This window comes from Salvelinus alpinus, chromosome 24 (genome assembly GCF_045679555.1).
Source record: "Salvelinus alpinus chromosome 24, SLU_Salpinus.1, whole genome shotgun sequence".
In the NCBI taxonomy this organism is placed as follows: Eukaryota; Metazoa; Chordata; class Actinopteri; order Salmoniformes; family Salmonidae; genus Salvelinus; species Salvelinus alpinus.
Genome location: NC_092109.1, coordinates 38,933,634 through 38,961,447, shown reverse-complemented (window position 1 = coordinate 38,961,447; position 27,814 = coordinate 38,933,634). Strand labels below are relative to the sequence as shown.

The 27,814-nt window shown below is 45.3% G+C and overlaps 2 protein-coding genes across 2 annotated transcripts in view; one reads left to right on the top strand and one right to left on the bottom strand.

Annotated features, from left to right (window-relative positions):
* Nucleotides 1–1,829: 1,829 nt before the first annotated feature.
* On the top strand, nucleotides 1,830–5,560 carry zar1l (zygote arrest 1-like). Its single transcript, XM_071364884.1, has 4 exons — nucleotides 1,830–3,674; nucleotides 3,848–3,940; nucleotides 4,170–4,244; nucleotides 4,708–5,560. The coding sequence occupies exons 1-4, from the start codon at nucleotides 2,973–2,975 to the stop codon at nucleotides 4,849–4,851; spliced, it is 1,014 nt and encodes a 337-aa protein (XP_071220985.1). The 5' UTR covers nucleotides 1,830–2,972; the 3' UTR covers nucleotides 4,852–5,560.
* A 212-nt stretch (nucleotides 5,561–5,772) lies between these two features.
* The window catches only part of LOC139552823 (protein furry homolog), a 217,877-nt gene continuing 195,835 nt past the window's right edge, over nucleotides 5,773–27,814 (bottom strand). The window contains exon 64 of the mRNA XM_071364886.1: nucleotides 5,773–8,516. Within this exon, the coding sequence (XP_071220987.1) occupies nucleotides 8,258–8,516 (259 nt within the window). The 3' untranslated portion in view covers nucleotides 5,773–8,257. The remainder of the gene's footprint in view (nucleotides 8,517–27,814) is intronic.

Genomic DNA, 27,814 nt, shown 5'->3' with positions numbered 1-27,814 from the left:
TGTGGATATAGGGCCACATCTCCCAAAGAGAAATGTTTGTGTTGTCAACGATGATCAGATCCACACCTCTGTTCAAGGCTTTAAAAACTGTTAAAACAAGCCAGAGTACCAGTACTTTAAAGAAGAACAAACTATGTGTGTGTAATGACATCATGAGCAGATTCTTTCTGCTTTTGCCCCCAGCCACCCAATAGGCTTACACCACCCAATACACACCATCCTCTCTATTCTGCTGATGGTTGCGTTGAAAGTTTCCTTTGGTGTAGTTGGTACTTTCATGGTACCTGTCAGTGGAGAACATTTCTGCTTCCAGTCCAAGTCTTGCATATTCATCACAGAGGTTTCTGGAAAACAGAAGGAAATCATATCATTAGATATTTATATATTTCAAATAAAGTGTTTCAGTCTATTCAAAATTACAACCATCCTGATTAAATGTGCCTTGAATTCTAAATATATCACTGACAGTGTCACCAGCAAAGCACCCCCCACATTCACACCTCCTCCTCCATGCTTCAGGGTGGGAACCACACATGCAGAGATCATCCGTTCATCTACTCTGTGTCTTACAAAGACACGGCGGTTGGAACCCAAAATCGCAAATTTGGACTCAGACCAAAGGACAGATTTCCATTGCTCGTGTTTCTTGGCTCAGGAAAGTCTCTTCTTCTTATTTGTGTACTTTAGTAGTGGTTTCTTTGCAGCAATTCGATCATGAAGGCCTGATTCACGCAGTCTCCTCTGAACAGTTGATGTTGAGATGTGTCTGTTACTTGAACTTCGTGAAGCATTTATTTGGACTGCAATCTGAGGCTGGTAACTCTAAAGAACTTATCCTCTGCAGCAGAGGTAACTCCGGGTCTTCCTTTCCTGTGGCGGTCCTCAGGAGAGCCAGTTTTATCACAGCGCTTGATGGTTTTTGCGACTGCACTTGAAGAAAATTTTCCAGATTGACTGACCTTCATGTCAGACAGATGGACTGTCTTTTCTCTTTGCTTATTTGAGCTGTTCTTGCCATAATATGGACTTGGTTTTTTACCAAATAGGGCAATATTTTGTATACCACCCTTACCTTGTCACAACACAACTGATTTGCTCAAACGCATCACGAAGGAAAGAAATTCCACCAATACAATTTTAACAAGACACACCTGTTAGTTTAAATGCATTCCAGGTGACTACCTCATTAAGCTGGTTGAGAGAATGCCAAGAGTGTGCAAAACTGTCATCAAGGCAAAGGGTGGCTACTTTGAAGAATCTCAAATATAAAATATATTTAGATTTGTTTAACACTTGTTTGGTTATTACATGATTCCATGTATTATCTCATAGTTTTGATGTCTTCACTATTATTCTACAATGTAGAAAATAATACAAATAAAGAAAAACCTTTGAATGAGTAGGTGTGTCCAAACCTTTGACTGGTACTGTATATTTACAACAAAATGTATAAGGGGGATTGGAAATGATGCAGACAATTACATTGATAGAAGCCACAATCTTCAATATGAGCAATATTAAAAAAGTGTTTAGGTGATACTTCAGGAAATGAACCCACGATCTCAAAACAATACATATTATATATTTGACAAAAAAGACTTGGGATAAGGCAGGCTCCCAAAAGTTTGGATTGATTAGCTTACTTTGCCCTCCTTGTCTTTCCAACTCCTGGCAAACCTCGAAGGATGATCAGTTTCTTCATGTATCGATTTAGTTTTCTTCCTCTCGTCATTTCTCGTATACTTCAGACTGCTTCACCACCAACTACAGTACACAGCACAACGGCAGCTGTACTCTGTTTACAAGACACGCCCTCCCACCCAAGAACTGAAACCAACAAAATAAGTGAAACCAAACCCCCATAATCGTTCTGGATCTTTATCAGTCTAATGTCGATGCTGATTACACGCAAGTAAATATTATATAGCCCTGTCCGTATTTCGTAAGATTTGGTGCCATTAAATAGCTACTTGTCATTTTAATCAAATGATTTCAGACCAGTGAAGATTAAGGAAAGGAAACAGAAGGAGGGGAAGTTTCTTTAGACTAATGAAATATTGCCATAGTTCACTAGTGATGGGTATTCCGATTATTTCGGTGAGCCGGCTCATTTGGCTTCGTTCACGTAAACGAGACGGTTCATTTGGCTCCCAACGGCTCTTCGTTGAAAATGTTTAAAAATCGACATAGAACCATGACAAATTGCAAATCTCCCATGTAAATCACAAATAGGTAGGCTACCAGTATGCCATAGTGAAATTCGCATTCAAATACATTTTTACCTGGTCAAATTATTAGATGGCCTGTAAAACAATGTCTTGATTTTACTCACTGAAACAAATTTGCGTGGACCAGATTATTTATTGTTGTTTCTTCAGTGAGGACACACCACTCTTTAGATAATGATTTGTTTTACATATCTACAGAAAAACCTTGTTTTGAGCTCAAAAAACGGTGGTAGTAGTATGCAAATCGGGAAGCCAAATGAACGGCTCTTTCACCGATGGGATTCGGCTCCCGACGTTCACCAAAAAGATCCGTTCAAAAAAGAGCCGTTCATTCGCGAACGACCCATCACTAGCGTTCATGGTCTGAGTTTATAGTAGATGTCATTTTCCACTACATATTCCAAACATGATCATTAGATCTTTACTTGTCCCGAATAATGAAGGAAGGAAAAATAACGAAATGTAAGAATAGATGAAAGGAAAAAAAAGGAAATAAGAGAGTGCGGTAAGGTAAGAAGGGATGAGGGAAGTAAGCAAGGACTAAAGGGAGGATACACTGGAAATATTCAAACACAGCCTGAGCGTCCCCTCACTAAGCGCAGTTCCCAGTGCACACACCTGTCCTCACTTGAGCGGCTAATCATCAAATAGGTCGGGCCCAATTAGCGCTGTGGGTGACGTCTTGACTGGAGGGCGGACGTGCAAATATAAACCACAGCAGGCTCACCTCGTCTTCTATACACGATGGAGGGGTTTATGTTTTCTCCATACAACTTTAATGGCTATCAGGGCTGCGGTCCCATGATGGCGCCTATCATCCAAGGCAACCCGAAGTTCAAGCCTCACACCTGGGGTAAGGGAAGCATCTACGTGCCTCCCGAAGCGCTGGACTATCTTGACGTGTGTAAACGGGCCCAGCTAAAGGCCATCTTGTCTCAGGTGAATCCCAACCTTACCCCTCGTCTCCGGAAGGCAAACACCAAGGAGTTCGGGGTTCAGGTCAACGCCCAGGTCGACGCGATGGTCCAGTGCTCCCTCGGACCCAAGACGCTGTTCTACCGGGAGAGGAAATTTCCAGTATTTTCGAAGTCGCCTGTGAAGTGTCAGCAGAGTCCCTCGGCGACTTCTTCTCTGGACGGGAAAGCGTTGCCGAGCACTCCGGTAAACAACGTGCGCTTCTCGCGACCCCTCGCTATCTACTCTCCGGTGTTTGATCGCAGGTTCTTCGCGCTGCCGGTGAAAGCGCAGGATGACAGCGCGTGCTGTGAGGGAGGAGAGGGGGGCGGCAACGGGGTTAGTGATGAGGATGGCGGAAACGGGGTTAGTGATGAGGATGGCGAGGCCGACGTTACCGAGCAGAAAACGGAGGACCAGGTTAGACCGGAGATCCCGCGTGAGGATGTCAGGAAATCCCTCCACCAGATGCCCAAAGGGTTCAACTTTCAGGTCAGTCGATCCCGCGCTTTATACTAGGGGAGAATACGAATTTAGAATGTAATCCATTCTGAAACATGAATATGCCCTTTTATTCACTTCTACTTCAAATGCCAGTCATCTTGCATAGGATGTTGCATATTTAGAACTTTCGATTTTTAATGATTCACTTTGGTTTCCTCTAGTTCCTGGAGCAGAAGTATGGTTTCTTTCACTGCAGCCAGTGTAACGTCCGGTGGGAGAGTGCCTATGTGTGGTGCATCTCTGGAACTAGTAAGGTAACGTTGACAGTCACTGTACGTCTCTGCCAATTGAAAACATTAGTTTAAGGTTCAGGTCAATAAGCCTTGTGCATTGCTGTTCTTTACCCTTCTGAGGAGCCTGAGTTGACAGTAACACTATACACTCTGCCTTTCTGAACTGTCCTTCAAATATTTGCTAAGTTTAATAAATTACTTGTTTAATCACTCTAACATTATTGTCTCATCACCCCCTCTGTGAACTCAGGTGTACTTCAAGCAGTTCTGTCGTAAGTGCCAGAATGGATTTAACCCCTACAGAGTGGAGTCCATCCAGTGCAAGGTGAGAGGTGTGGGGGGGGAACACAGCAGGTGCTCTGCATGGTGCCTATGCCCCTTTAGCCTCTAGTGAGGTCATGCATTAAAACAAGGGGGGGAGATGTATGATTATGTAGCTTTACTTTCATTGTCTTATGTTATGGATACAGGACCTACAGGTGAACTGACATGTCTACCCCCTTCACCAGCAGGTGTAACCGATGTGAAATGGCTAGCTAGGTAGCGGTGGTGCGCGCTAGCAGCCTTTCAGTCAGTGACGTCACTTGCTCTGAAACCTTGAAGTATTGGTTCCCCGTGCTCTGCAAGGGCCGTGGCTTTTGTGGAGGGATGGGTGACGATGCTTCGTGGGTGACTGTTGTTGATGTGTGCAGAGGGTCCCTGGTTCGTGCCCGGGGCGAGGGAACGGACATAAAGTTAACCTGTTACACAGGGGTCAATGTTGCTGTAATTATTCTCCTGTGTCTCAGGTGTGTTCCCAAACCCGGTGCTGCTGTGAGCAGAAGGAGAGGCACATTGACATGAAGAGGCCTCATAGACAGGACCTGTGTGGCCGCTGCCGGGGAAAGAGGATTTCCTGTGACACTACCTATAGCTACAAATACATTGTCTGACCTGAACCATCCCTGCTACAGGCCTAACTACAGATCTAGGATCAGATTGAGCCAATCTCTAATCATCCATAACCTTTAGGTTGACATATCTGAACTTAGATCAGTGGTTAGTGGAAGATGGCTGTAAAACCAGTTTTCTAATCCTGGACTTAAAGGGGTGCATGTTTTTGCCTTGGCTTTAACCCTTGACTCAATTAATTTACTTGTTGAGTTGATTAATTTATTTGGATGTTAAGAGCTAGGGCAAAAAATACATGTGCACCCCCTTTGGGTCCCCAGGATTGTGACACATTGCTGTAAGCACAGATCTAGGATCTGATTAGGGAATTGCCAGTCCTAAACTTACTGCCCTTGGCGGGATGTACAACCTGACCTTAGACCAGTATCTAGGGCCACAGTATCCTACTCTGAGCCTTCTCACATGGCAGGCCAAACAACACTATGCCACAGAGGTAGAAGTTGACCTTAACCACATATCTAGGATCAGGTCAACCTTCCTCCAATCCTATCCACGCTTGTTAGGGAGGTGACACCTATCTGGCCATAGATAGATCTGTGGTAAGGCGGTGGTCAACTTGTTTCATACCTGCCAAGGTCCATGTCCACGTCTTAAATAGCCTGCCTCATAACTTTTATACTCTTTCCACCGTGATCAACTGAGTGACTCAACTTTTTTGTAAATATTAAATAAACTTATTGCAGCATTAAACTTTTTCTCGTGGATCTTCTTATTTTGCTGTTTTCATGAACTAGCTAATCCAATGCACTCTGATACAAGTCATGTAGATATAGCTGATATCAGGTGATGTACTGGTGTAAGTGGCTGTTTGGGATTCCTTTAACAGGGCAACAAGGACACAACCGTGAGCTGTACGACTATTGATGCTTATCAACAGAAATGAACGACGTGAAAAATATAAATATTTTTGACGTCTTTTATTTTGAGACATGGCATCAACTCAACGACTTCACAAAGCTGTAAAACTATTTACAAAGTGAAAACTGTCTTCCTCTACAACGCTTTAAAAATGTGCAGTTTCTTTTTTGGATGCACACTTTCTCTCGCACACAAACCTTTGCACCTCATACAAATGCATCTTTCAGATAAAATATGAATCTTGTGAATACATTTCTAATACACACATGCATGGCAGTTAATCAGTTTGAATTGAAGGAACGTGGGGAAAATCTATAAAGCTGGTCAGGAGTAGGATAGATCTTAATCGGGTATAAATAAGACTAAAGACTGACTGAACTCGTGTAGAAAGGAAAGTCTAATCACAAGAGCGGGACAACCACAGGAAGTGTCCATGGCCCTGTTCCAATACTTAAATGTGTATCCTTCCTTGGCCACTGATCAGACCTCTGTATTTGAACCTTACCCACCCTGGTCAATGATTCCTTCAAGGTAGGATGGAAGTTAAGGACTTATATTAGAACAGGGCCCAGCAGGTATTTGAACAGTAGCTCATGTTTAGTTAAGGACATTAAACCAGTGAATGTCAGCACACGTCCATGTTAAGTGGACTATGGGAGTATTTCAACATTTTGTGTGTACAACTGTACTTTCCCCCCCATGTCACAGCAGGTACACGCACATCACAATATAGGATGGTCACGGTAACAAATGGTGTGTGTATACGTAGACCCACAATTAATATGCTACAACGTATGGCCAGTGTGTACATACTAATCAATATAAGAGTCTTAAGGGAGGCTCTGATTCACTACAGTAGTCTTGAGGAGCTGGTTCACTAATACACAAGAAGCGTTCAGGTTCAAAACCAGGCAACAAGATTAAACACATGAATACTAGTCTGTGTCCTGTCTCTTCACACAATGCCGCGATGCAGACGGATCCTAACAGTCTTTATCGTGAATGCCCCCTTCTGTCAGTTCTAGAACTTAACATCGTCCAGGTAACCAATTGTAAGTAGAGGCCAGGGATTCTGGAACGGAGCTGTGGATTCTAGAATACAGCATTCCTCTAGGTCAAGCAGTGCACATTTCCCCCTGAAGAAACTCTTTAAACAGTAGATACACACGTGGTGAGAGATGTCCTTGGCCTCTATCTCTCTCTCACAGATAAACGGCATGATTGAATGTCTCTCTCAGTAGTAACGGCTCCTCCTCTCCTCTCAGAAGTCCATGTTAGTGCAATAGAAGCTGTGACTCTGGGACATTCAGGTAGTGGACCCCCAGGTTACCTGGTGGTAACAGGTAGATACTTCCTCCATCCTAAGGTTTCACTGAGATCAGGTATTTTCATTCACAGGTTGAGTCTGATATCAGGTCAGGTAAATCCTCAGGTTCATCAGGTGTTTCAGGTATGTCCTTTGGTCTCTCGGGGACTTTTAATCCACAGGTGTTGCCAGCATCATCAGGAGTGGTTGAGATCTTCAGGTATGGTCAGCATCAGGTATGGCCAGCATCATCAGGTACGATCAGCATCAGGTGTGGTCAGCATCTTCAGGTATGGTCAGCATCATCAGTTGTGGTCAGCATCATCAGGTGTGGTCAGCATCAGGTGTGGTCAGCATCAGGTATGGTCAGAATCCTCAGGTATGACCAGCATCATCAGGTGAGTTTATCAGGTATATTGACCCTCAGGTGTGAACACCAGAGGGTTGTTTAGGGTTCAGGAGCCCCCCCACTCTGAGTAGGGGCCGGGCGGCGTGACCCACCTTCCCCAGGTAACGGGACAGGGATGTACCACCCCCTCCTATGGCGCAGCAGCACCCCCACCCCGCCTCTGCACCTTGGGCTGGGTCGGGAGGAGGAGGAAGAGGAGGAAGGAGAGGGGCCAGACCTTGTGTGTCTAAGACTGGTTCTGGATGTGTGTACGGGGAGTACGGGAGGTGTGGTCCACGAGGTGGGATAGCAGGAAATGTGTGTGTGTCAGACTGTGTACTAAGACGGGTTAGTATGGGGGTTGGAGATGTGTCTAGGACAGGAGGAGGGGTTGGATGGAGGTGTGGTCCACGAGGTGGGATAGCAGAAAATGTGTGTGTGAGTGTGTGTGTGTGCGTAAGGTCGGGCAATGTGTTACCTGGTTTGAGTGGAGTGTGTGTGTTAGGGCTGAGGTTTGGGATGCACTGTAACGAGTGTGTGTGAGAGGCCTGATGTATGTTTGTGCACTCACGGTGGGGTGTGGAGAGGTCTGGGGGAGGCCAGTAGAAGTCTATGAGTAAGGGCAGAGACCAGTCTATGGTTGAGCTGGAGGGAGAGGCCAGAAGTGAGGCTGGGTTTGGGGCAGTTGAGATGGTGGTAGTGGTGTTATGGTCAGGGGTAACAGCACCATCTGCGATGGGATCAGGGGCGGTAGGGGTGACAGGGAGGATGAGGTTTGTCGGGTCAAGACTAATAAGGGTGGAGGAGAGGTACGAGGGGGGCTCCTGTGCTGCTGTCAGAGGCTTGTCCCTGAGGCCGAGGAGTCGGGGAGGTAGGTGTTGACTACCCGGTAGCCCTGAGCGCGGCGGATCATGTCCCGGATCTCCCCGTTGAGCTCCAGCAGCTTGGAACAGATAAGGCTGAGGTCCTGGCGTGACCCAACCAGGGCGATGGTCCCTGTCTGCCCCAGGGTCTGGTGTCGGAAGTAGACATTGAGGAGGGTCTGCACCTCGCTCTCTGACCCACCGCCAAACACACCGTTAGGCCACAGCCTCCTGGAAGGGGGGAGGGGGGTAGAGGAAGAGAGAAAAGGATCAGTGATCAAAATGAGTATTGTGAAAGTTTGACTCTCTATGTCCCCTATCCTCCAGGCCGGCTCGGTCCTCCCCTCCTGCTCCGTGGCTCGACGACTCATTGCGAGCTCACAGAACAGGGCTCCGGGCAGCCGAGCGGAAATGGAGGAAAACTCGCCTCCCTGCGGACCTGGCATCCTTTCACTCCCTCCTCTCTACATTCTCCTCTTCTGTCTCTGCTGCTAAAGCCACTTTCTACCACTCTAAATTCCAAGCATCTGCCTCTAACCCTAGGAAGCTCTTTGCCACCTTCTCCTCCCTCCTGAATCCTCCTCCCCCCCCCCCCCCCTCCTCCCTCTCTGCGGATGACTTCGTCAACCATTTTGAAAAAAAGGTCGACGACATCCGATCCTCGTTTGCTAAGTCAAACGACACCGCTGGTTCTGCTCACACTGCCCTACCCTGTGCTTTGACCTCTTTCTCCCCTCTCTCTCCAGATGAAATCTCGCGTCTTGTGACGGCCGGCCGCCCAACAACCTGCCCGCTTGACCCTATCCCCTCCTCTCTTCTCAAGACCATTTCCGGAGACCTTCTCCCTTACCTCACCTCGCTCATCAACTCATCCTTGACCGCTGGCTACGTCCCTTCCGTCTTCAAGAGAGCGAGAGTTGCACCCCTTCTGAAAAAACCTACACTCGATCCCTCCGATGTCAACAACTACAGACCAGTATCCCTTCTTTCTTTTCTCTCCAAAACTCTTGAACGTGCCGTCCTTGGCCAGCTCTCCTGCTATCTCTCTCAGAATGACCTTCTTGATCCAAATCAGTCAGGTTTCAAGACTAGTCATTCAACTGAGACTGCTCTTCTCTGTGTCACGGAGGCGCTCCGCACTGCTAAAGCTAACTCTCTCTCCTCTGCTCTCATCCTTCTAGACCTATCGGCTGCCTTTGATACTGTGAACCATCAGATCCTCCTCTCCACCCTCTCCGAGGTGGGCATCTCCGGCGCGGCCCACGCTTGGATTGCGTCCTACCTGACAGGTCGCTCCTACCAGGTGGCGTGGCGAGAATCTGTCTCCGCACCACGTGCTCTCACCACTGGTGTCCCCCAGGGCTCTGTTCTAGGCCCTCTCCTATTCTCGCTATACACCAAGTCACTTGGCTCTGTCATATCCTCACATGGTCTCTCCTATCATTGCTATGCAGACGACACACAATTAATCTTCTCCTTTCCCCCTTCTGATAACCAGGTGGCGAATCGCATCTCTGCATGTCTGGCAGACATATCAGTGTGGATGGGGCACTGCGTTCATCCACCTCTGGCCTGCTCGCCTCCCTACCTCTGAGGAAGGGCACTGCGTTCATCCACCTCTGGCCTGCTCGCCTCCCTACCTCTGAGGAAGTACAGTTCCCGCTCAGCCCAGTCAAAACTGTTCGCTGCTCTGGCACCCCAATGGTGGAACAAACTCCCTCACGACGCCAGGTCAGCGGAGTCAATCACCACCTTCCGGAGACACCTGAAACCCCACCTCTTTAAGGAATACCTAGGATAGGATAAAGTAATCCTCCTAACCCCCCCCTCCCCCTTAAAAGAGTTAGATGCACTATTGTAAAGTGGTTGTTCCACTGGATATCATAAGGTGAATGCACCAATTTGTAAGTCGCTCTGGATAAGAGCGTCTGCTAAATGACTTAAATGTAAATGTAAATGGATGACGGATCACCACCTCAAGCTGAACCTCGGCAAGACGGAGCTGCTCTTCCTCCCGGGGAAGGACTGCCCGTTCCATGATCTCGCCATCACGGTTGACAACTCCATTGTGTCCTCCTCCCAGAGTGCTAAGAACCTTGGCGTGATCCTGGACAACACCCTGTCGTTCTCAACTAACATCAAGGCGGTGACCCGTTCCTGTAGGTTCATGCTCTACAACATTCGCAGAGTACGACCCTGCCTCACACAGGAAGCGGCGCAGGTCCTAATCCAGGCACTTGTCATCTCCCGTCTGGATTACTGCAACTCGCTGTTGGCTGGGCTCCCTGCCTGTGCCATTAAACCCCTACAACTCATCCAGAACGCCGCAGCCCGTCTGGTGTTCAACCTCCCCAAGTTCTCTCACGTCACCCCGCTCCTCCGCTCTCTCCACTGGCTTCCAGTTGAAGCTCGCATCCGCTACAAGACCATGGTGCTTGCCTACGGAGCTGTGAGGGGAACGGCACCTCCGTACCTTCAGGCTCTGATCAGGCCCTACACCCAAACAAGGGCACTGCGTTCATCCACCTCTGGCCTGCTCGCCTCCCTACCTCTGAGGAAGTACAGTTCCCGCTCAGCCCAGTCAAAACTGTTCGCTGCTCTGGCACCCCAATGGTGGAACAAACTCCCTCACGACGCCAGGTCAGCGGAGTCAATCACCACCTTCCGGAGACACCTGAAACCCCACCTCTTTAAGGAATACCTAGGATAGGATAAAGTAATCCTTCTAACCCCCCCCCCCCCCCTTAAAAGAGTTAGATGCACTATTGTAAAGTGGTTGTTCCACTGGACATCATAAGGTGAATGCACCAATTTGTAAGTCGCTCTGGATAAGAGCGTCTGCTAAATGACTTAAATGTAAATGTAAATGTTTCTCTGTCTTTACACCACTGACGAGTACAGAGTTTTTATTCTCAGCACCATAACAAAATAGTGTGTGTGTGTCTGTGAGTGTGTGTGAGTGTGTGTGTGTGTGTGTGTGTGTGTGTGTGTGTGTGTGTGTGTGTGTGTGTGTGTGTGTGTGTGTGTGTGTGTGTGTGTGTGTGTGTGTGTGTGTGAATATATTTGTATCTCACCTGCACTCGTGGATGTAGCGTATGGCCTTGCTGAACTCCTGGTTGTTGAGGCACTCCAGGATGGCTTGTACGGCTGCCTCGGAGGAGCTGAAGCTGGGCAGGGCGGCAGAGGCCTGGGTCTGGGTGTGGGCCAGGTGTGTGTGTTCCAGGTTGCTAGCCACCGCTGCCTCTGCTGCTCTTAGACTGGTCTTCAGGTCACTCAGCTCTCGAGACATGTTTAGCAGCTACAGAGGGGAGAGAGGAAGGTAGAGGGGGAGGGAGGGATGGAGAGGTGGAGGGGGGAGGGAGAAGGGGAGCGAGAGAGATGGAGAGGTGGAGAGAGAGGAAGGGAGGCAGGGATAGAGAGGGAGGGAGGCAGGGAGAGAGGGAGGGAGAGATGGAGGGAGGGATGGGAGAGTGAGGGAGGGGGTAGAGAGGGGGCGAGGGAGAGACAGGGGAGAGGGAGGGGGGACATGAGAGATGGAGAGATGGATAGAGGGGCAAGGAGGACAAGAGGGAGGGAGGGAGGGAGGGAGGGAGGGAGGGAGGGAGGGAGGGGAAGAGAGAGGGAGATGAGTGTGCCCATATATATGACTTTTGTGAAAACAAATCAACAGATCAACGTAAAGAGAGGAAGAAATGCAAAAAAACTAAAATAATCTCTTGATTCACCTTCAACAGGTACACAACAGCTAAAAAAGCTGACTAACAAAATACATTGAGTCTGTGTGTTAGTCTGTCTGTTTATAGAATTGTCTCTGGGTCGCTTTTGAAGCATCCAATCGCAGTCCTTCTCTTACCTCAGGCACAGCGCTGACAGCGTGGACCTGTCCAATCAGCTTGCAGTAGGACTGGAAGAGGAGGAGCAGCTGGAAGTGAAGCTTGTAGAGACGCTGACACAGCTCCAGTTGCTGAGAGGAGAGAGAGGACGGATTTATAGACAGTACAGTACAGTACAGTACAGGACACATATATAATCCTCAACCTGAGCCATCTAAATCAATTCATACACAGTATTGTTGTGTTGGTAATATTGGCAGCAGTAGAATCAGCAGTTACTGAAAAGGAACACTAAAGGGTGAAGTGAGAAAACATAGTAGATCATAGTAGATCCTATTAAATCATAGTAGATCCTATTAAATCATAGTAGATCCTATTAAATCATAGTAGATCCTATTAAATCATAGTAGATCCCATTAAATCATAGTAGATCATATTAAATCATAGTAGATCCTATTAAATCATAGTAGATCATAGTAGATCATATTAAATAATAGTAGATCCTATTAAATCATAGTAGATCATATTAAATCAGAGTAGATCATAGTAGATCATAATAAATCATAGTAGATCATATTAAATCATAGTAGATCATAGTAGATCCTATTAAATAATAGTAGATCCCATTAAATCATAGTAGAACATAATAAATCATAGTAGATCATAGTAGATCCTATTAAATCATAGTAGATCATAGTAGATCCTATTAAATCATAGTAGATCATAGTAGATCCTATTAAATCATAGTAGATCATATTAAATCATAGTAGATCATAGTAAATCATAGTAGATCATAGTAGATCCTATTAAATAATAGTAGATCATAGTAGATCATATTAAATCATAGTAGATCATAGTAGATCATAATAAATCATAGTAGATCATATTAAATCATTGTAGATCATAGTAAATCATATTAAATCATAGTAGATCATAGTAAATCATAGTAGATTATAGTAGATAGGACTTAGTAAAGGACTTAGTAAAAGACAGTAAAGGACTTAGTAAAGGACTTACTGCCAGAGATTCCATTTGCTACACAGCGAGAGAGCATGTTACGAGGCGAAAGAGAGAGAGGGAGGCGAGAAACACACATCAATCAAACACATGCAGTAGAGTAGAGTAGAGTAGAGCACATCATAGTATAGCATAGTGCATAGTAGTAGCATAGTGGGTAGTATAGTATAGTGTGTAGTAGAGTATAGTATATAATATAATATAGTGTTGTGTATAGTATAGCATAGCATAGTATGTAGAATAATATAGTGTGCAGTAGAGTATAGGGCATAGCATAGTGTATAGCATAGTGTATTATATAGTATAGTGTATAGTATAGTGCAGTGTATAGTATATTGTATAGTATAGTGCAGTGTATAGTATAGTGCGGTGTATAGTATAGCGTATAGTGTATGGTGTATAATATAGTATAGTGCATAGTACAGTGCAGTGTGTAGTATAGTATCGTGTATAGTATAGTATATGGTATAGTATGTAGTATAGTATTGGGTGCAGTAGAGTATGGTGCTTGGTATACTGTGTAGTATAGTACAGTGTATAGTATAGTGCGGTGTATAGTATAGCGTATAGTGTATGGTGTATAATATAGTATAGTGCATAGTACAGTGCAGTGTGTAGTATAGTATCGTGTATAGTATAGTATATGGTATAGTATGTAGTATAGTATTGGGTACAGTAGAGTATGGTGCTTGGTATACTGTGTAGTATAGTACAGTGTATAGTATAGTACACAGTGTAGCATAGTGTATGCTATGGTGTATAGTATAGTATCGTGTGTAGTGGAGTATAGTGTGCAGTAGAGTACAGTGTGTAGTAGAGTATAGTGGATAGTATAGTATAGTGTGCAGCAGAGCATAGTGCATGGTATAGTGTGTAGCAGGGTAGAGTATAGTGTATAGTATAGTGTATAGTACAGAGTATAGCATAATATAGTAGAGCATGGTGTATAGTATAGTGTATAGTATAATGTATAGTATATAGTATAGCATAGTGTATAGTATAGAGTATAGTATGGTGCATGACATCGGGAATAGTATAGTATAGAGTATAGTGCACAGTATAGCACAGTGTATAGTATAGTGTGCAGTGGAGTATAGTGTATAGTATAGTATATAGTGCAGTGTAGTACAGTGTATAGTATAGTATAATGTGCAGTGGAGTATAGTGTATAGTATAGTATATAGTGCAGTGGGTGGTATGGTATCGTGTGTGGTGGAGTATAGTACATAGTATGGTGGGTAGTATAGTATAGTATGCAGTAGACTATATTATAATATATAATATAGTATGTGTATAGTATAGTGTGTGGCATAGTGTGGTATAGTATAGTATATTGTATAGTATAGTGTGGTGGGTGGTGTATAGTATAGCGTGTAGTGGAATATAGTGTATAGCCGAGGGTGTAGTACTAGTGTGTAGTACTATACACACTAGACTATACTCTACTACACACTGTACTACACTATACACCATACACTATAGTCAGTAGTATAGTGTACAGTATAGTACAGTGTGTGGTAGAGTATAGTATAGTGTGTAGTAGACTATATTATAGTGTATAATATAGATGGTATAGTATAGTGTATAGCATAGTGTAGTGGGTGGTGTATAGTATAGCATGGAGTGGCGTATAGTGTATAGTCTAGTGTGTAGTACCAGTGTGTAGTACTATACAATACTATACTCCAACACACACTGTACCACACTATACACCATAGTCAGTAGTATAGGGTATGGTATAGTACAGTGTGTGGTAGAGTATAGTATAGAGTGTGTATAGTATAGAATATAGTATAGCATGTATTATGTTATAGTGTATGGCATAGTGTGTAGTATAGTGTATAGTATATTATATTGTATGGTGTAGTATAGTGTATAGCATGGTGTGTAGTGTGGTGTATAATATAATGTACATTATAGTGTTGTGTATAGCATATAGTATAGTGTATATTATGTGATGTAGTATAGTGTGTGGTAGAGTATAGTGTATAGTATAGTGCACAGTATAATGTGTAGTAGAGTACGGTGTATAGTGTACATTGTTGTGTATATTATAGTATATATATAGTATATAGAGTATAGTGTATATTATAGTATGTAGTATACTGTATAGTATAGTGTATAGTGTATATTATAGTGTATAGTGTGTTGTCGAGTATAGCGTGTAGCATAGTATAGCGTGGAGTATGGTGTACAGTGTAGCATAGTGTATGGTATAGTGTATGGTATAGTATATTGTATAGTGTAGTGTATAGTATATCGTATAGTATATTGTATGGTATAGTGATGTGTAGAGTATAGTGTATAGTATAGTGTACAGTATGGTGTGTGGTAGAGTATAGCGCATAGTGTACAGTGCTGTGCATAGTATAGTATATAGTATAGTGCATAGTGTAGTGCATAGTATAGTGTATATTATAGTATGTAGTATACTGTATAGTATAGGGCATAGTGTGTTGTCGAGTATAGTGGGTAGCATAGTATAGTGTGGAGTATGGTGTATAGTGTAGCATAGTGTGTAGTATAGTGTATGGTATAGTGTATAGTGTAGTGTATAGTATATTGTATAGTATAGTGATGTGTAGAGTATAGTGTGTAGTAGATGACAGTGCATAGTTTAGTGTGTGGTATACTGTAGTGTGGTGTATAGCATAGTACATAGTGGTGTGTATAGTATATAGTATATTGCATAGTATAGTGTATAGTGCAATATATAGTATAGTGTATATTATAGGGTAGTGTAGTGCATATTATAGTATATAGTATAGTGTGGTGCATAGTGTAGTAGATAGTATAGTATACAGTACCGTGTATAGTATAGTATACAGTACCGTGTATAGTATAGTGCATGGTGTGGTATATAGTATAGTATATGGTATAGTGTATAGTACAGTGCATAGTATAGTGTAGCATATAGTATAGGGTATAGTATCGTGTGTCGTATAGTGTGTCTTGTATAGTGTATAGTATATAGTATAGCGTTGTATATAGTATAATATATAGTATAGTGCTGTATATAGTATAGTATATAGTATAGTGTACAGTGTATTATGTAGTATAGTAGTAGGTATAGTGTGGTGTATAGTATTGTGCATAGTATAGTGAAGGTTATAGTATATAATATAGTGTATGGTATAGTGTATAGTATATAGTACAGTGTATGTAGTATAGTGTGTAGTATAGTAAATAGTATAGCATGTAGTATAGTGTGTAGTATAGTATGGTGTGGTGTATAGTATATAGGAGTGTATGGTATTGTATATAGTATGGTATTGTATATGGTATCGGGTATAGTGTAGTGTATAGTATATAGTATATTGTATAGTGTGGTATATATTATATGGTACAGCGTATAGTATAGTATATAGTATAGTGCATAGTATAGTGTACAGTATAGTATATAGTATTGTGTGTGGTGTGGTGTATAGAATACAGTATAGTGTATAGTATAGTGTATAGTGTGGTATATAGTATGGTGCATAGTATGGTGCATAGTATTGTATATAGTATAGTGTATAGTATAGTATACGTGTATAGTATAGTGTATGGTGTATAGTATAGTGTGTCGTATAGTGTGGTGTATAATGTGGTGTATAGTACAGTGTATTGTACGTAGTGGAGATAGTATGGTGTATAGTATAGTGCAGAGTATAGTGTGTGGTAGTGTATGTTATAGTGTATAGTGTGGTGAATAGTATAGCGTGTAGTATAGTGTGGTGTATAATGTGGTGTATAGTATAGTGTATTGTACGTAGTGGAGTATAGTATGGTGTATAGTATAGTGCAGAGTATAGTGTGTGGTAGTGTATGTTATAGTGTATAGTGTGGTGAATAGTATAGAGTATAGTACAGTGTATAGTATTGTGCAGAGTATAGTGTGTTGTGTGGTGTATAGTATAATGTGATGTATAGTATAGTGTATAGCATAGAGTGTAGTATAGTATAGTACAGTGTATAGTATTGTGTAGAGTATAGTGTGTTGTGTGGTGTATAGTATAGTATAGCATAGTGTGGCGCATGGTATATAGTATAGTGTGTGGTAGCGTATAGTATTGTGTATAGTATAGTGCACAGTATAGTGTAGAGTATTGTGTGTTGTGGAGTATGGTATGTTGTGTGGTGTATAGTGTAGTGTGTAGGAGAGTATATCATAGTGTGTAGCATGTTATATAGTATATTGTGTAGTATAGTATAGTGTATAGTATAGTGTATCGTCCCCCTACACAAGGACATCAAATACACCTAGAGAAAGAGGGAGAGTGAGAGAGCAGTGTGTAATCAGTTTATGCTTTTAAACTACAGTGAGACAGGTGTGTGTTGTCAAGGGGACTTATTGATTCCTTACCTTCTCCTCTGAGTCTCCTGGCTGACAGGTAATCACGCCATCGCCAGGGCACCTGGGAAACGTGTCCTTACAGTTCCTCAGCCACTGGAAATGATGAAGAGAAAGTGAAAGGGAGGGGGAGAGAGAGAGAGAGGGGAAGAGAGAGAAGAGGAGTGTTACTGATCAGGGCTTGTTAGACTGGGCTAGCGGGTCAAAATCTCAACTAACAGATTGTAGCGTACATTCTAGGCTTTTCTGTCAAGTACAACTGTAAACGCTACAGTGTCTCCTTATCATAGGGTTATCTGTAGCACCTTGGGTTTGAGAAAAGAGCTTTACAGATCAAAGTCATGACCTTCATGGGTAGTAGTGTTTTAAAGGGATACTTCAGGATTTTGGCAATGAGGCCCGTTACAGTGCATTAAGAAAAGTTTTCAGATCCCCTGACTTTTTCCACATTTTGTTACGTTACAGCCTTATTCTAAAATATATATATATTTTAAATCCTTATCAATTTACACACAGTACCCCATAATGACAAAGCAAAAACTGGTGTTTAGACATTTTTGCAAATGTATTAAAAATAAAAAACAGAAATACCTTATTTAAATAAGTATTCAGACCCTTTGCTATGGGACTCAACATTGAGCTTAGATCTTTCTACCACTTGATTGGAGTCCACCTGTGGTAAATTCAACTGATTGGGCATGATTTGGAAAGGCACACATCTGTCTATATAAGGTCCCACAGTTGACAGTGCATGTCAGAGCAAAAACCAAGCCATGAGGTCGAAGGAACTGTCCGTAGAGCTCTGAGACAGGATTGTGTCGAGGCAAAGATCTGGGGAAGGGTCCCAAAACATGTCTGCAGCATTGAAGGTCCCCAAAATCACAGTGGCCTCCATCATTCTTAAATGGAAGAAGTTTGGAACAACCAAGACTCTTCCTAGAGCTGTCCGCCCGGCCAAACTGAGATATCGGGGTAGAAGGGCATTGGTCAAGGAGGTGACCAAGAACCCAATGGTCACTCTGACAGAGCTCCAGAGTTCCTCTGTGGAGATGGGAGAACCTTCCAGAAGGACAACCATCTCTGCAGCACTCCAGCAATCAGGCCTTTATGGTAGAGTGGCCAGACGGAAGCCCCTCCTCAGTAAAAGGAACATGACAGCCTGCTTGGAGTTTGCCAAAAGGCACCTAAAGACACTCAGATCATGAGAAACAAGACTCTCTGGTTTGAGGAAACCAAGATTTAACTCTTTGGCGTGAATGCCAAGCGTCACGTCTGGAGGAAACCTGGCACCATCCCTATGGTGAATGCATGGTGGTAGCATCATGCTGTGGGGATGTTTTTCAGCGGCAGGGACTAGGAGACTAGTCAGGATTGACTGAAAGATGAACGGAGCAAAGTACAGAGAGATCGTTGATGAAAACCTGCTCCAGAGCGCTCAGGACCTCAGACTGGGGCGAAGGTTCACCTTCCAACGGGACAACAACCCTAAGCACACAGCCAAGACAACGCAGGAGTGGCTTCGGGACAAGTCTCTGAATGTTCTTCAGTGGCCCACCCAGAGCCCGGACTTGAACCTGATCAAACATCTCTGGAGAGATCTGAAAATAGCTGTGCAGCGACGCTCCCCATCCAACCTGGCAGAGCTTGAGAGGATCTGCAGAGAAGAATGGGAGAAACTCTGCAAATACAGGTGTGCCAAGCTTGTAGCATCATACCCAAGAAGACTCGAGGCTGTAATTGCTGCACAAGACACTTCAACAAAGTACTGAGTAAAGGGTCTGAATACTTATGTGAATGTGATAATTCAGTTTTAGAATTTTTATAAATTTGCCAAAATATCTAATAACCTGTTGTTGCTTTGCCATTATGGGGTATTGTGTGTAGATTGATGAGGGGGGAAAAGTATGTAATCAATTTTAGAATAAGGTTGTAACGTAACACTGTGGAAAAAGTCAAGGGGTCTGAATACTTTCCTAATGCACTGTATCTACTACCCCAGAGTCAGATGAACTTGTGGATACCATTTGTATGTCTCTGTGTGTAGTATGAAGGAAGTTACAGGTAGTTTCATGAGCCAATGCTAACTAGCGTTAGCACAATGACTGGAAGTCTATGGGTATCTACTAGCATTAGCATAGAAATTGTCTCCACAAGTTCATCTGACTCTGGGGAATTAGATAAATTGTTCTCATTGCCAGATCAATCAAAGTCAGTATCTGTATGGGTTGTAATATGTTAAACAGATCATAGTCAGTATCGTTATGGGTGGTAGTGTCTTAACAGCTCAAAGTCAGTATCGGTATGGGTTGTAATGTCTTAACAGTTCAAAGTCAGTATCGGTATGGGTTGTAATGTCTTAACAGCTCAAAGTCAGTATCGGTATGGGTAGTTGGTGTCTTACTGAGACAGCGGCCTCTTCTCTATTGTTGTAGGTGTCCAGATACTCCTGCAGCTCCAACACACTGAACTTCATCTTCTCTAGTAAACCATAGGAAATGATCTGGAGTGAGGGAACAGAAGAGGAGAGGAGGAGGAGGATAGGAGAGGAGAGGCGGGAGGAGAGCAGAGGAGAAAGAGGGGAGAGGAGGAGAGGAGAGCAGAGGAGAAGGATAGGAGAGGCGGGAGGAGAGGAGAGGAGAGGAGAAAGAGGGGAGAGAAGGAGAGGAGAGGAAGGAGGAGAGCAGAGGCGGGAGAGGAGAAGGAGAGGGATAGGAAAGGAGAGGAGGAGAGGATAGGAGAGGAGAAGGATAGGAGAGTCGGGAGGAGAGGAGGAGAGGTGGGAGGAGAGGAGAAGGATAGGAGAGGAGGAGAGGAGAAGCATAGGAGAGGAGAGGTGAGGTGAGGCGAGAAGAGGAGAAGGATAGGAGAAGGAGAGGATAGGAGAAGGATAGGAGAGGAGGATAGAGGCGGGAGGAGAGGAGAAGGAGAAAGAGAGGTGTAAGATGCGGGAGGAGAGGAGAAGGAGAAAGAGAGGTGTAAGATGCGGGAGGAGAGGAGAAGGAGAAAGAGAGGTGTAAGATGCAGGAGGAGAGGCGGGAGGAGAGGAGAAGGAGAAAGAGAGGTGTAAGATGCAGGAGGAGAGGCGGGAGGAGAGGAGAAGGAGAAAGAGAGGTGTAAGATGCAGGAGGAGAGGCGGGAGGAGAGGAAAGAGTTAAATATATAAGAAGTTGTTCATGTATCAACTAGAGTTCTCACCAAACCAGAAGTTAGACTTAAATACCAATACCAGGTTTAGTATCAGGATTCTCCATACCGTCACCATACTCAATACCAAAACAATACCGTGGCAAAAGAGAAGGCATTAACCAGAGTCAGAGAACGGCAGTTGATGCAGACAGATACAATTTTGTGTTCAATATCATTAGATTTTTTTTTTAAATGACACAAAACAAAATTCAGACAGCCATGTATACATTAATGAATAAATTATACAATCATACAATTAATTTGACTTTGTTTTGTTTTTAACAATCTAACTACATAACAACATAATGGTAATCCTTTTATAGATAGTGGCGTTGTCGTGCCCTCCTCACGACTATGTGTGTGGGCCAGGAAAATTCCGTAGTGATGTGGACACTGAGGAACTTGAAGCTCTCGACCCGCTCCACTACAGCCCCTTCGATGTGGTTGAGGGTGTGCCCTAACACTTAAAAGTTATAGCCTGTATGGACTTTGTTTTGCGAACAAGAAAAACGGTTTCAACATTTCTACATGCCGTGTAGCATTACTCAAATGTGGGGCTCTAACATGATCCAGCCCAGACTCCCAGCCCAGACTCCCATCCAGACCCCCAGCCCAGACTCCCAATCCAGACTCCCAGCCCAGACTTCCAGCCCAGACTCCCAGCCCAGACTCCCATCCAGACTCCCAGCCCAGACTCCCAGCGCAGACTCCCAGCCCAGACTCCCAGCCCAGACTCCCAGCACCCCAGCCAGACTCCCAGACACCCAGCCCAGACGCCCAGCCCAGACTCCCAGCCCAGACTCCCAGACCCCCAGCCAGACTCCCAGTGGATAAGTGGAGCAGACAGGGTGTGTGCTATAATGGGGGTAGGCATGCTGTGCTGATAAAGGCTTGATACATGAGACATTTGACAGGAGAACTCCCTCCCTCTAGTGGTGTGGGGGCTGTGCTTTGGCAGAGTGGGTGGGGTTATATCCTTCCTGTTTGGCCCTGTCCGGGGGTATCATCGGATGGGGCCACAGTGTCTCCTGACCCCTCCTGTCTCAGCCTCCAGTATTTATGCTGCAGTAGTTTATGTGTCGGGGGGCTAGGGTCAGTTGGTTATACCTGGAGTACTTCTCCTATCTTATCCAGTGTCCTGTGTGAATTTAAGTATGCTCTCTCTAATTCTCTCGTTCTCTCTTTCTTTCTCTCTCTCGGAGAACCTGAGCCCTAGGACCATACGTCACGGCAAACCGGGCATGATGACTCCTTGCTGTCCCCAGTCCACCTGGCCTTGCTGCTGTTCCAGTTTCAACTGTTCTGCCTGCTGTTATGGAACCCCTACCTGTTCAACTCTTAATGATCGGCTATGAAAAGCCAACTGACTTTTATTCCTGATTATTATTTGACCATGCTTGTCATTTATGAACATTTTGAAAATCTTGGCTCTCTCTAATTCTCTCCTTCTCTCTTTCTTTCTCTCTCTCGGAGGACCGGAGCCCTAGGACCATACGTCAGGACTACCGGGCATGATGACTCCTTGCTGTCCCCAGTCCGCCTGGCCCTGCTGCTATTCCAGTTTCAACTGTTCTGCCTGCGGTTATGGAACCCCTACCTGTCCCAGACCTGCTGTTTTCAATTCTTAATGATCGGCTATGAAAAGCCAACTGACATTTATTCCTGATTATTATTTGACCATGCTTGTCATTTATGAACATTTTGAAAATCTTGGCTCTCTCTAATTCTCTCCTTCTCTCTTTCTTTCTCTCTCTCGGAGGACCTGAGCCCTGGGACCGTGCGTCGGGGCTGCCGGGCGTGATGGCTCCTTGCTGTCCCCAGTCCACCTGGCCTTGCTGCTATTCCAGTTTCAGCTGTTCTGCCTGCGGTTATGGAACCGCCACCTGTCCCGGACCTGCTATTTTCAACTCTTGATGATCGGCTATGAAAAGCCAACTGAAAATTATTCATGATTATTATTTGACCATGCTTGTCACTTATGAACATTTTGAACATCTTGGCATAGTTCTGTTATAATCTCCACCCGGCACAGCCAGAAGAGGACTGGCCACCCCTCATAGCCTGGTTCCTCTCTAGGTTTCTTCCTAGGTTTTGGCCTTTCTAGGGAGTTTTTCCTAGCCACCGTGCTTCTACACCTGCATTGCTTGCTGTTTGGGGTTTTAGGCTGGGTGTCTGTACAGCACTTCGAGATATTAGCTGATGTACGAAGGGCTATATAAAATATACTTGATTTGATTTGATTTGAGAACTGAAAGTAACAAATTATAGTACGAAAAAGTACAGACGTTTTGGTATACCGTGCAACACTAGTACCAACTCAAACCTAAAAGTTTGACATTACTTACTGATTACAATCAATGGACATTAATGTTTGATATTTCTATGAAAACACCAAATAAATTGCTATATTTTCAGTCGTACAAATGCTATGGTTTGAGTCGAGTCAGCCCTACTCACCGTATCAGCGTCTACGTAGAGCGTGGGGCAGTCGGAACACGTTGTCAACATGTCAGATGACCTCACAAACTTTGACCCGATGCCCCTCAGGCCGTCTCCTAGGTAACCAGCGGCGTCACTGGTCAGGGAACAGAACTTAGTCTGGATGTTCTGAGAAGAGAGAGAGAGAGAGAAAGAGGAGGAGACATTTAATGTTATATAAAACAGTTACACCAAAGACTGCATAGAACTTTCCAGAGTTTGGATCAGTTGATTTATTGATTGACTGACTGATCGATCGACTGATTGATTACCTGGAAGAGCGATGAGAAGACGTGGAATGTATAGACGGCACAGGATCCGTCTGAGTCGGTTACCAGCTGGTTGATATGGCAACGCCATGCCTCCTCTGCGTCGTCACAAACAGTGGGCTGGAACGCAGCCAAGATGGCGGAGAAGAACGGTGAGGGGGGAGGAGGAAAACCAAGGTCCTCTAGATCATCCACGTCATCACGGAGACTGTCAACACAGCAACGGGAGAGACAAGAATTGGACAGGTACACAGTAAGTTCGACATTGATATAGGAGGGATACCACCCTGGTATCACAGTGTGTGGTGGTATCACAGACCCAGCTATATGTGTCTGTGTGTTCCAGTACCTGGGCAGACAGCTAGCAGGGCTCTATAGGTTTCTGGTTGCTATGTGTCTGTGTGTTCCAGTACCTGGGCAGACAGCTAGCAGGGCTCTATAGGTTTCTGGTTGCTATGTGTGTATGTGTTCCAGTACCTGGGCAGACAGCTAACAGGGCTCTATAGGTTTCTGGTTGCTATGTGTGTGTGTGTGTTCCAGTACCTGGGCAGACAGCTAGCAGGGCTCTATAGGTTTCTGGTTGCTATGTGTGTGTGTGTTCCAGTACCTGGGCAGACAGCTAGCAGGGCTCTATAGGTTTCTGGTTGCTATGTGTGTGTGTGTTCCAGTACCTGGGCAGACAGCTAGCAGGGCTCTATAGGTTTCTGGTTGCTATGTGTGTGTGTGTGTTCCAGTACCTGGGCAGACAACTAGCATGGCTCTATAGGTTTCTGGTTGCTATGTGTGTGTGTGTGTTCCAGTACCTGGGCAGACAGCTAGCAGGGCTCTATAGGTTTCTGGTTGCTATGTGTCTGTGTGTTCCAGTACCTGGGCAGACAGCTAACAGGGCTCTATAGGTTTCTGGTTGCTATGTGTGTGTGTGTTCCAGTACCTGGGCAGACAGCTAGCAGGGCTCTATAGGTTTCTGGTTGCTATGTGTCTGTGTGTTCCAGTACCTGTGCAGTCAGCTAGCAGGGCTCTATAGGTTTCTGGTTGCTATGTGTCTGTGTGTTCCAGTACCTGTGCAGACAGCTAGCAGGGCTCTATAGGTTTCTGGTTGCTATGTGTGTGTGTTCCAGTACCTGGGCAGACAGCTAGCAGGGCTCTATAGGTTTCTGGTTGCTATGTGTCTGTGTGTTCCAGTACCTGGGCAGACAGCTAGCAGGGCTCTATAGGTTTCTGGTTGCTATGTGTCTGTGTGTTCCAGTACCTGGGCAGACAGCTAACAGGGCTCTATAGGTTTCTGGTTGCTATGTGTCTGTGTGTTCCAGTACCTGGGCAGACAGCTAGCAGGGCTCTATAGGTTTCTGGTTGCTATGTGTCTGTGTGTTCCAGTACCTGGGCAGACAGCTAGCAGGGCTCTATAGGTTTCTGGTTGCTATGTGTGTGTGTGTTCCAGTACCTGGGCAGACAGCTAACAGGGCTCTATAGGTTTCTGGTTGCTATGTGTGTGTGTGTGTTCCAGTACCTGGGCAGACAACTAGCATGGCTCTATAGGTTTCTGGTTGCTATGTGTGTGTGTGTTCCAGTACCTGGGCAGACAGCTAGCAGGGCTCTATAGGTTTCTGGTTGCTATGTGTCTGTGTGTTCCAGTACCTGGGCAGACAGCTAGCAGGGCTCTATAGGTTTCTGGTTGCTATGTGTCTGTGTGTTCCAGTACCTGTGCAGACAGCTAACAGGGCTCTATAGGTTTCTGGTTGCTATGTGTGTGTGTGTGTTCCAGTACCTGGGCAGACAGCTAGCAGGGCTCTATAGGTTTCTGGTTGCTATGTGTCTGTGTGTTCCAGTACCTGTGCAGTCAGCTAGCAGGGCTCTATAGGTTTCTGGTTGCTATGTGTCTGTGTGTTCCAGTACCTGTGCAGACAGCTAGCAGGGCTCTATAGGTTTCTGGTTGCTATGTGTGTGTGTGTGTTCCAGTACCTGGGCAGACAGCTAGCAGGGCTCTATAGGTTTCTGGTTGCTATGTGTCTGTGTGTTCCAGTACCTGGGCAGACAGCTAGCAGTGCTCTATAGGTTTCTGGTTGCTATGTGTGTGTGTTCCAGTACCTGGGCAGACAGCTAGCAGGGCTCTATAGGTTTCTGGTTGCTATGTGTCTGTGTGTTCCAGTACCTGGGCAGACAGCTAGCAGGGCTCTATAGGTTTCTGGTTGCTATGTGTCTGTGTGTTCCAGTACCTGGGCAGACAGCTAACAGGGCTCTATAGGTTTCTGGTTGCTATGTGTCTGTGTGTTCCAGTACCTGGGCAGACAGCTAGCAGGGCTCTATAGGTTTCTGGTTGCTATGTGTCTGTGTGTTCCAGTACCTGGGCAGACAGCTAGCAGGGCTCTATAGGTTTCTGGTTGCTATGTGTCTGTGTGTTCCAGTACCTGGGCAGACAGCTAGCAGGGCTCTATAGGTTTCTGGTTGCTATGTGTCTGTGTGTTCCAGTACCTGGGCAGACAGCTAACAGGGCTCTATAGGTTTCTGGTTGCTATGTGTCTGTGTGTTCCAGTACCTGGGCAGACAGCTAGCAGGGCTCTATAGGTTTCTGGTTGCTATGTGTCTGTGTGTTCCAGTACCTGGGCAGACAGCTAGCAGGGCTCTATAGGTTTCTGGTTGCTATGTGTCTGTGTGTTCCAGTACCTGGGCAGACAGCTAGCAGGGCTCTATAGGTTTCTGGTTGCTATGTGTGTGTGTGTTCCAGTACCTGGGCAGACAGCTAGCAGGGCTCTATAGGTTTCTGGTTGCTATGTGTGTGTGTGTTCCAGTACCTGGGCAGACAGCTAGCAGGGCTCTATAGGTTTCTAGTTGCTATGTGTCTGTGTGTTCCAGTACCTGGGCAGACAGCTAGCAGGGCTCTATAGGTTTCTGGTTGCTATGTGTCTGTGTGTTCCAGTACCTGGGCAGACAGCTAGCAGGGCTCTATAGGTTTCTGGTTGCTATGTGTCTGTGTGTTCCAGTACCTGGGCAGACAGCTAACAGGGCTCTATAGGTTTCTGGTTGTTATGTGTGTGTGTGTTCCAGTACCTGGGCAGACAGCTAACAGGGCTCTATAGGTTTCTGGTTGCTATGTGTGTGTGTGTGTGTTCCAGTACCTGGGCAGACAGCTAACAGGGCTCTATAGGTTCCTGGTTGCTATGTGTGTGTGTGTTCCAGTACCTGGGCAGACAGCTAACAGGGCTCTATAGGTTCCTGGTTGCTATGTGTGTGTGTGTTCCAGTACCTGGGCAGACAGCTAACAGGGCTCTATAGGTTCCTGGTTGCTATGTGTGTGTGTGTTCCAGTACCTGGGCAGACAGCTAACAGGGCTCTATAGGTTTCTGGTTGCTATGTGTGTGTGTGTTCCAGTACCTGGGCAGACAGCTAGCAGGGCTCTATAGGTTCCTGGTTGCTATGTGTGTGTGTGTTCCAGTACCTGGGCAGACAGCTAACAGGGCTCTATAGGTTCCTGGTTGCTATGTGTGTGTGTGTTCCAGTACCTGGGCAGACAGCTAACAGGGCTCTATAGGTTTCTGGTTGCTATGTGTGTGTGTGTTCCAGTACCTGGGCAGACAGCTAGCAGGGCTCTATAGGTTTCTGGTTGCTATGTGTGTGTGTGTTCCAGTACCTGGGCAGACAGCTAGCAGGGCTCTATAGGTTTCTGGTTGCTATGTGTCTGTGTGTTCCAGTACCTGGGCAGACAGCTAGCAGGGCTCTATAGGTTTCTGGTTGCTATGTGTGTGTGTGTTCCAGTACCTGGGCAGACAGCTAGCAGGGCTCTATAGGTTTATGGTTGCTATGTGTGTGTGTGTTCCAGTACCTGGGCAGACAGCTAGCAGGGCTCTATAGGTTTCTGGTTGCTATGTGTCTGTGTGTTCCAGTACCTGGGCAGACAGCTAGCAGAGCTCTATAGGTTTCTGGTTGCTATGTGTCTGTGTGTTCCAGTACCTGGGCAGACAGCTAACAGGGCTCTATAGGTTTCTGGTTGCTATGTGTGTGTGTGTTCCAGTACCTGGGCAGACAGCTAGCAGGGCTCTATAGGTTTCTGGTTGCTATGTGTGTGTGTGTTCCAGTACCTGGGCAGACAGCTAGCAGGGCTCTATAGGTTTCTGGTTGCTATGTGTGTGTGTGTTCCAGTACCTGGGCAGACAGCTAGCAGGGCTCTATAGGTTTCTGGTTGCTATGTGTCTGTGTGTTCCAGTACCTGGGCAGACAGCTAGCAGGGCTCTATAGGTTTCTGGTTGCTATGTGTCTGTGTGTTCCAGTACCTGGGCAGACAGCTAGCAGAGCTCTATAGGTTTCTGGTTGCTATGTGTGTGTGTGTTCCAGTACCTGGGCAGACAGCTAGGGTCTAGAAACCCCAGCGGGGGTCTACAGAGCTCCATGCTGTGTCCATGGTGACCGTGGTGTTCCAGG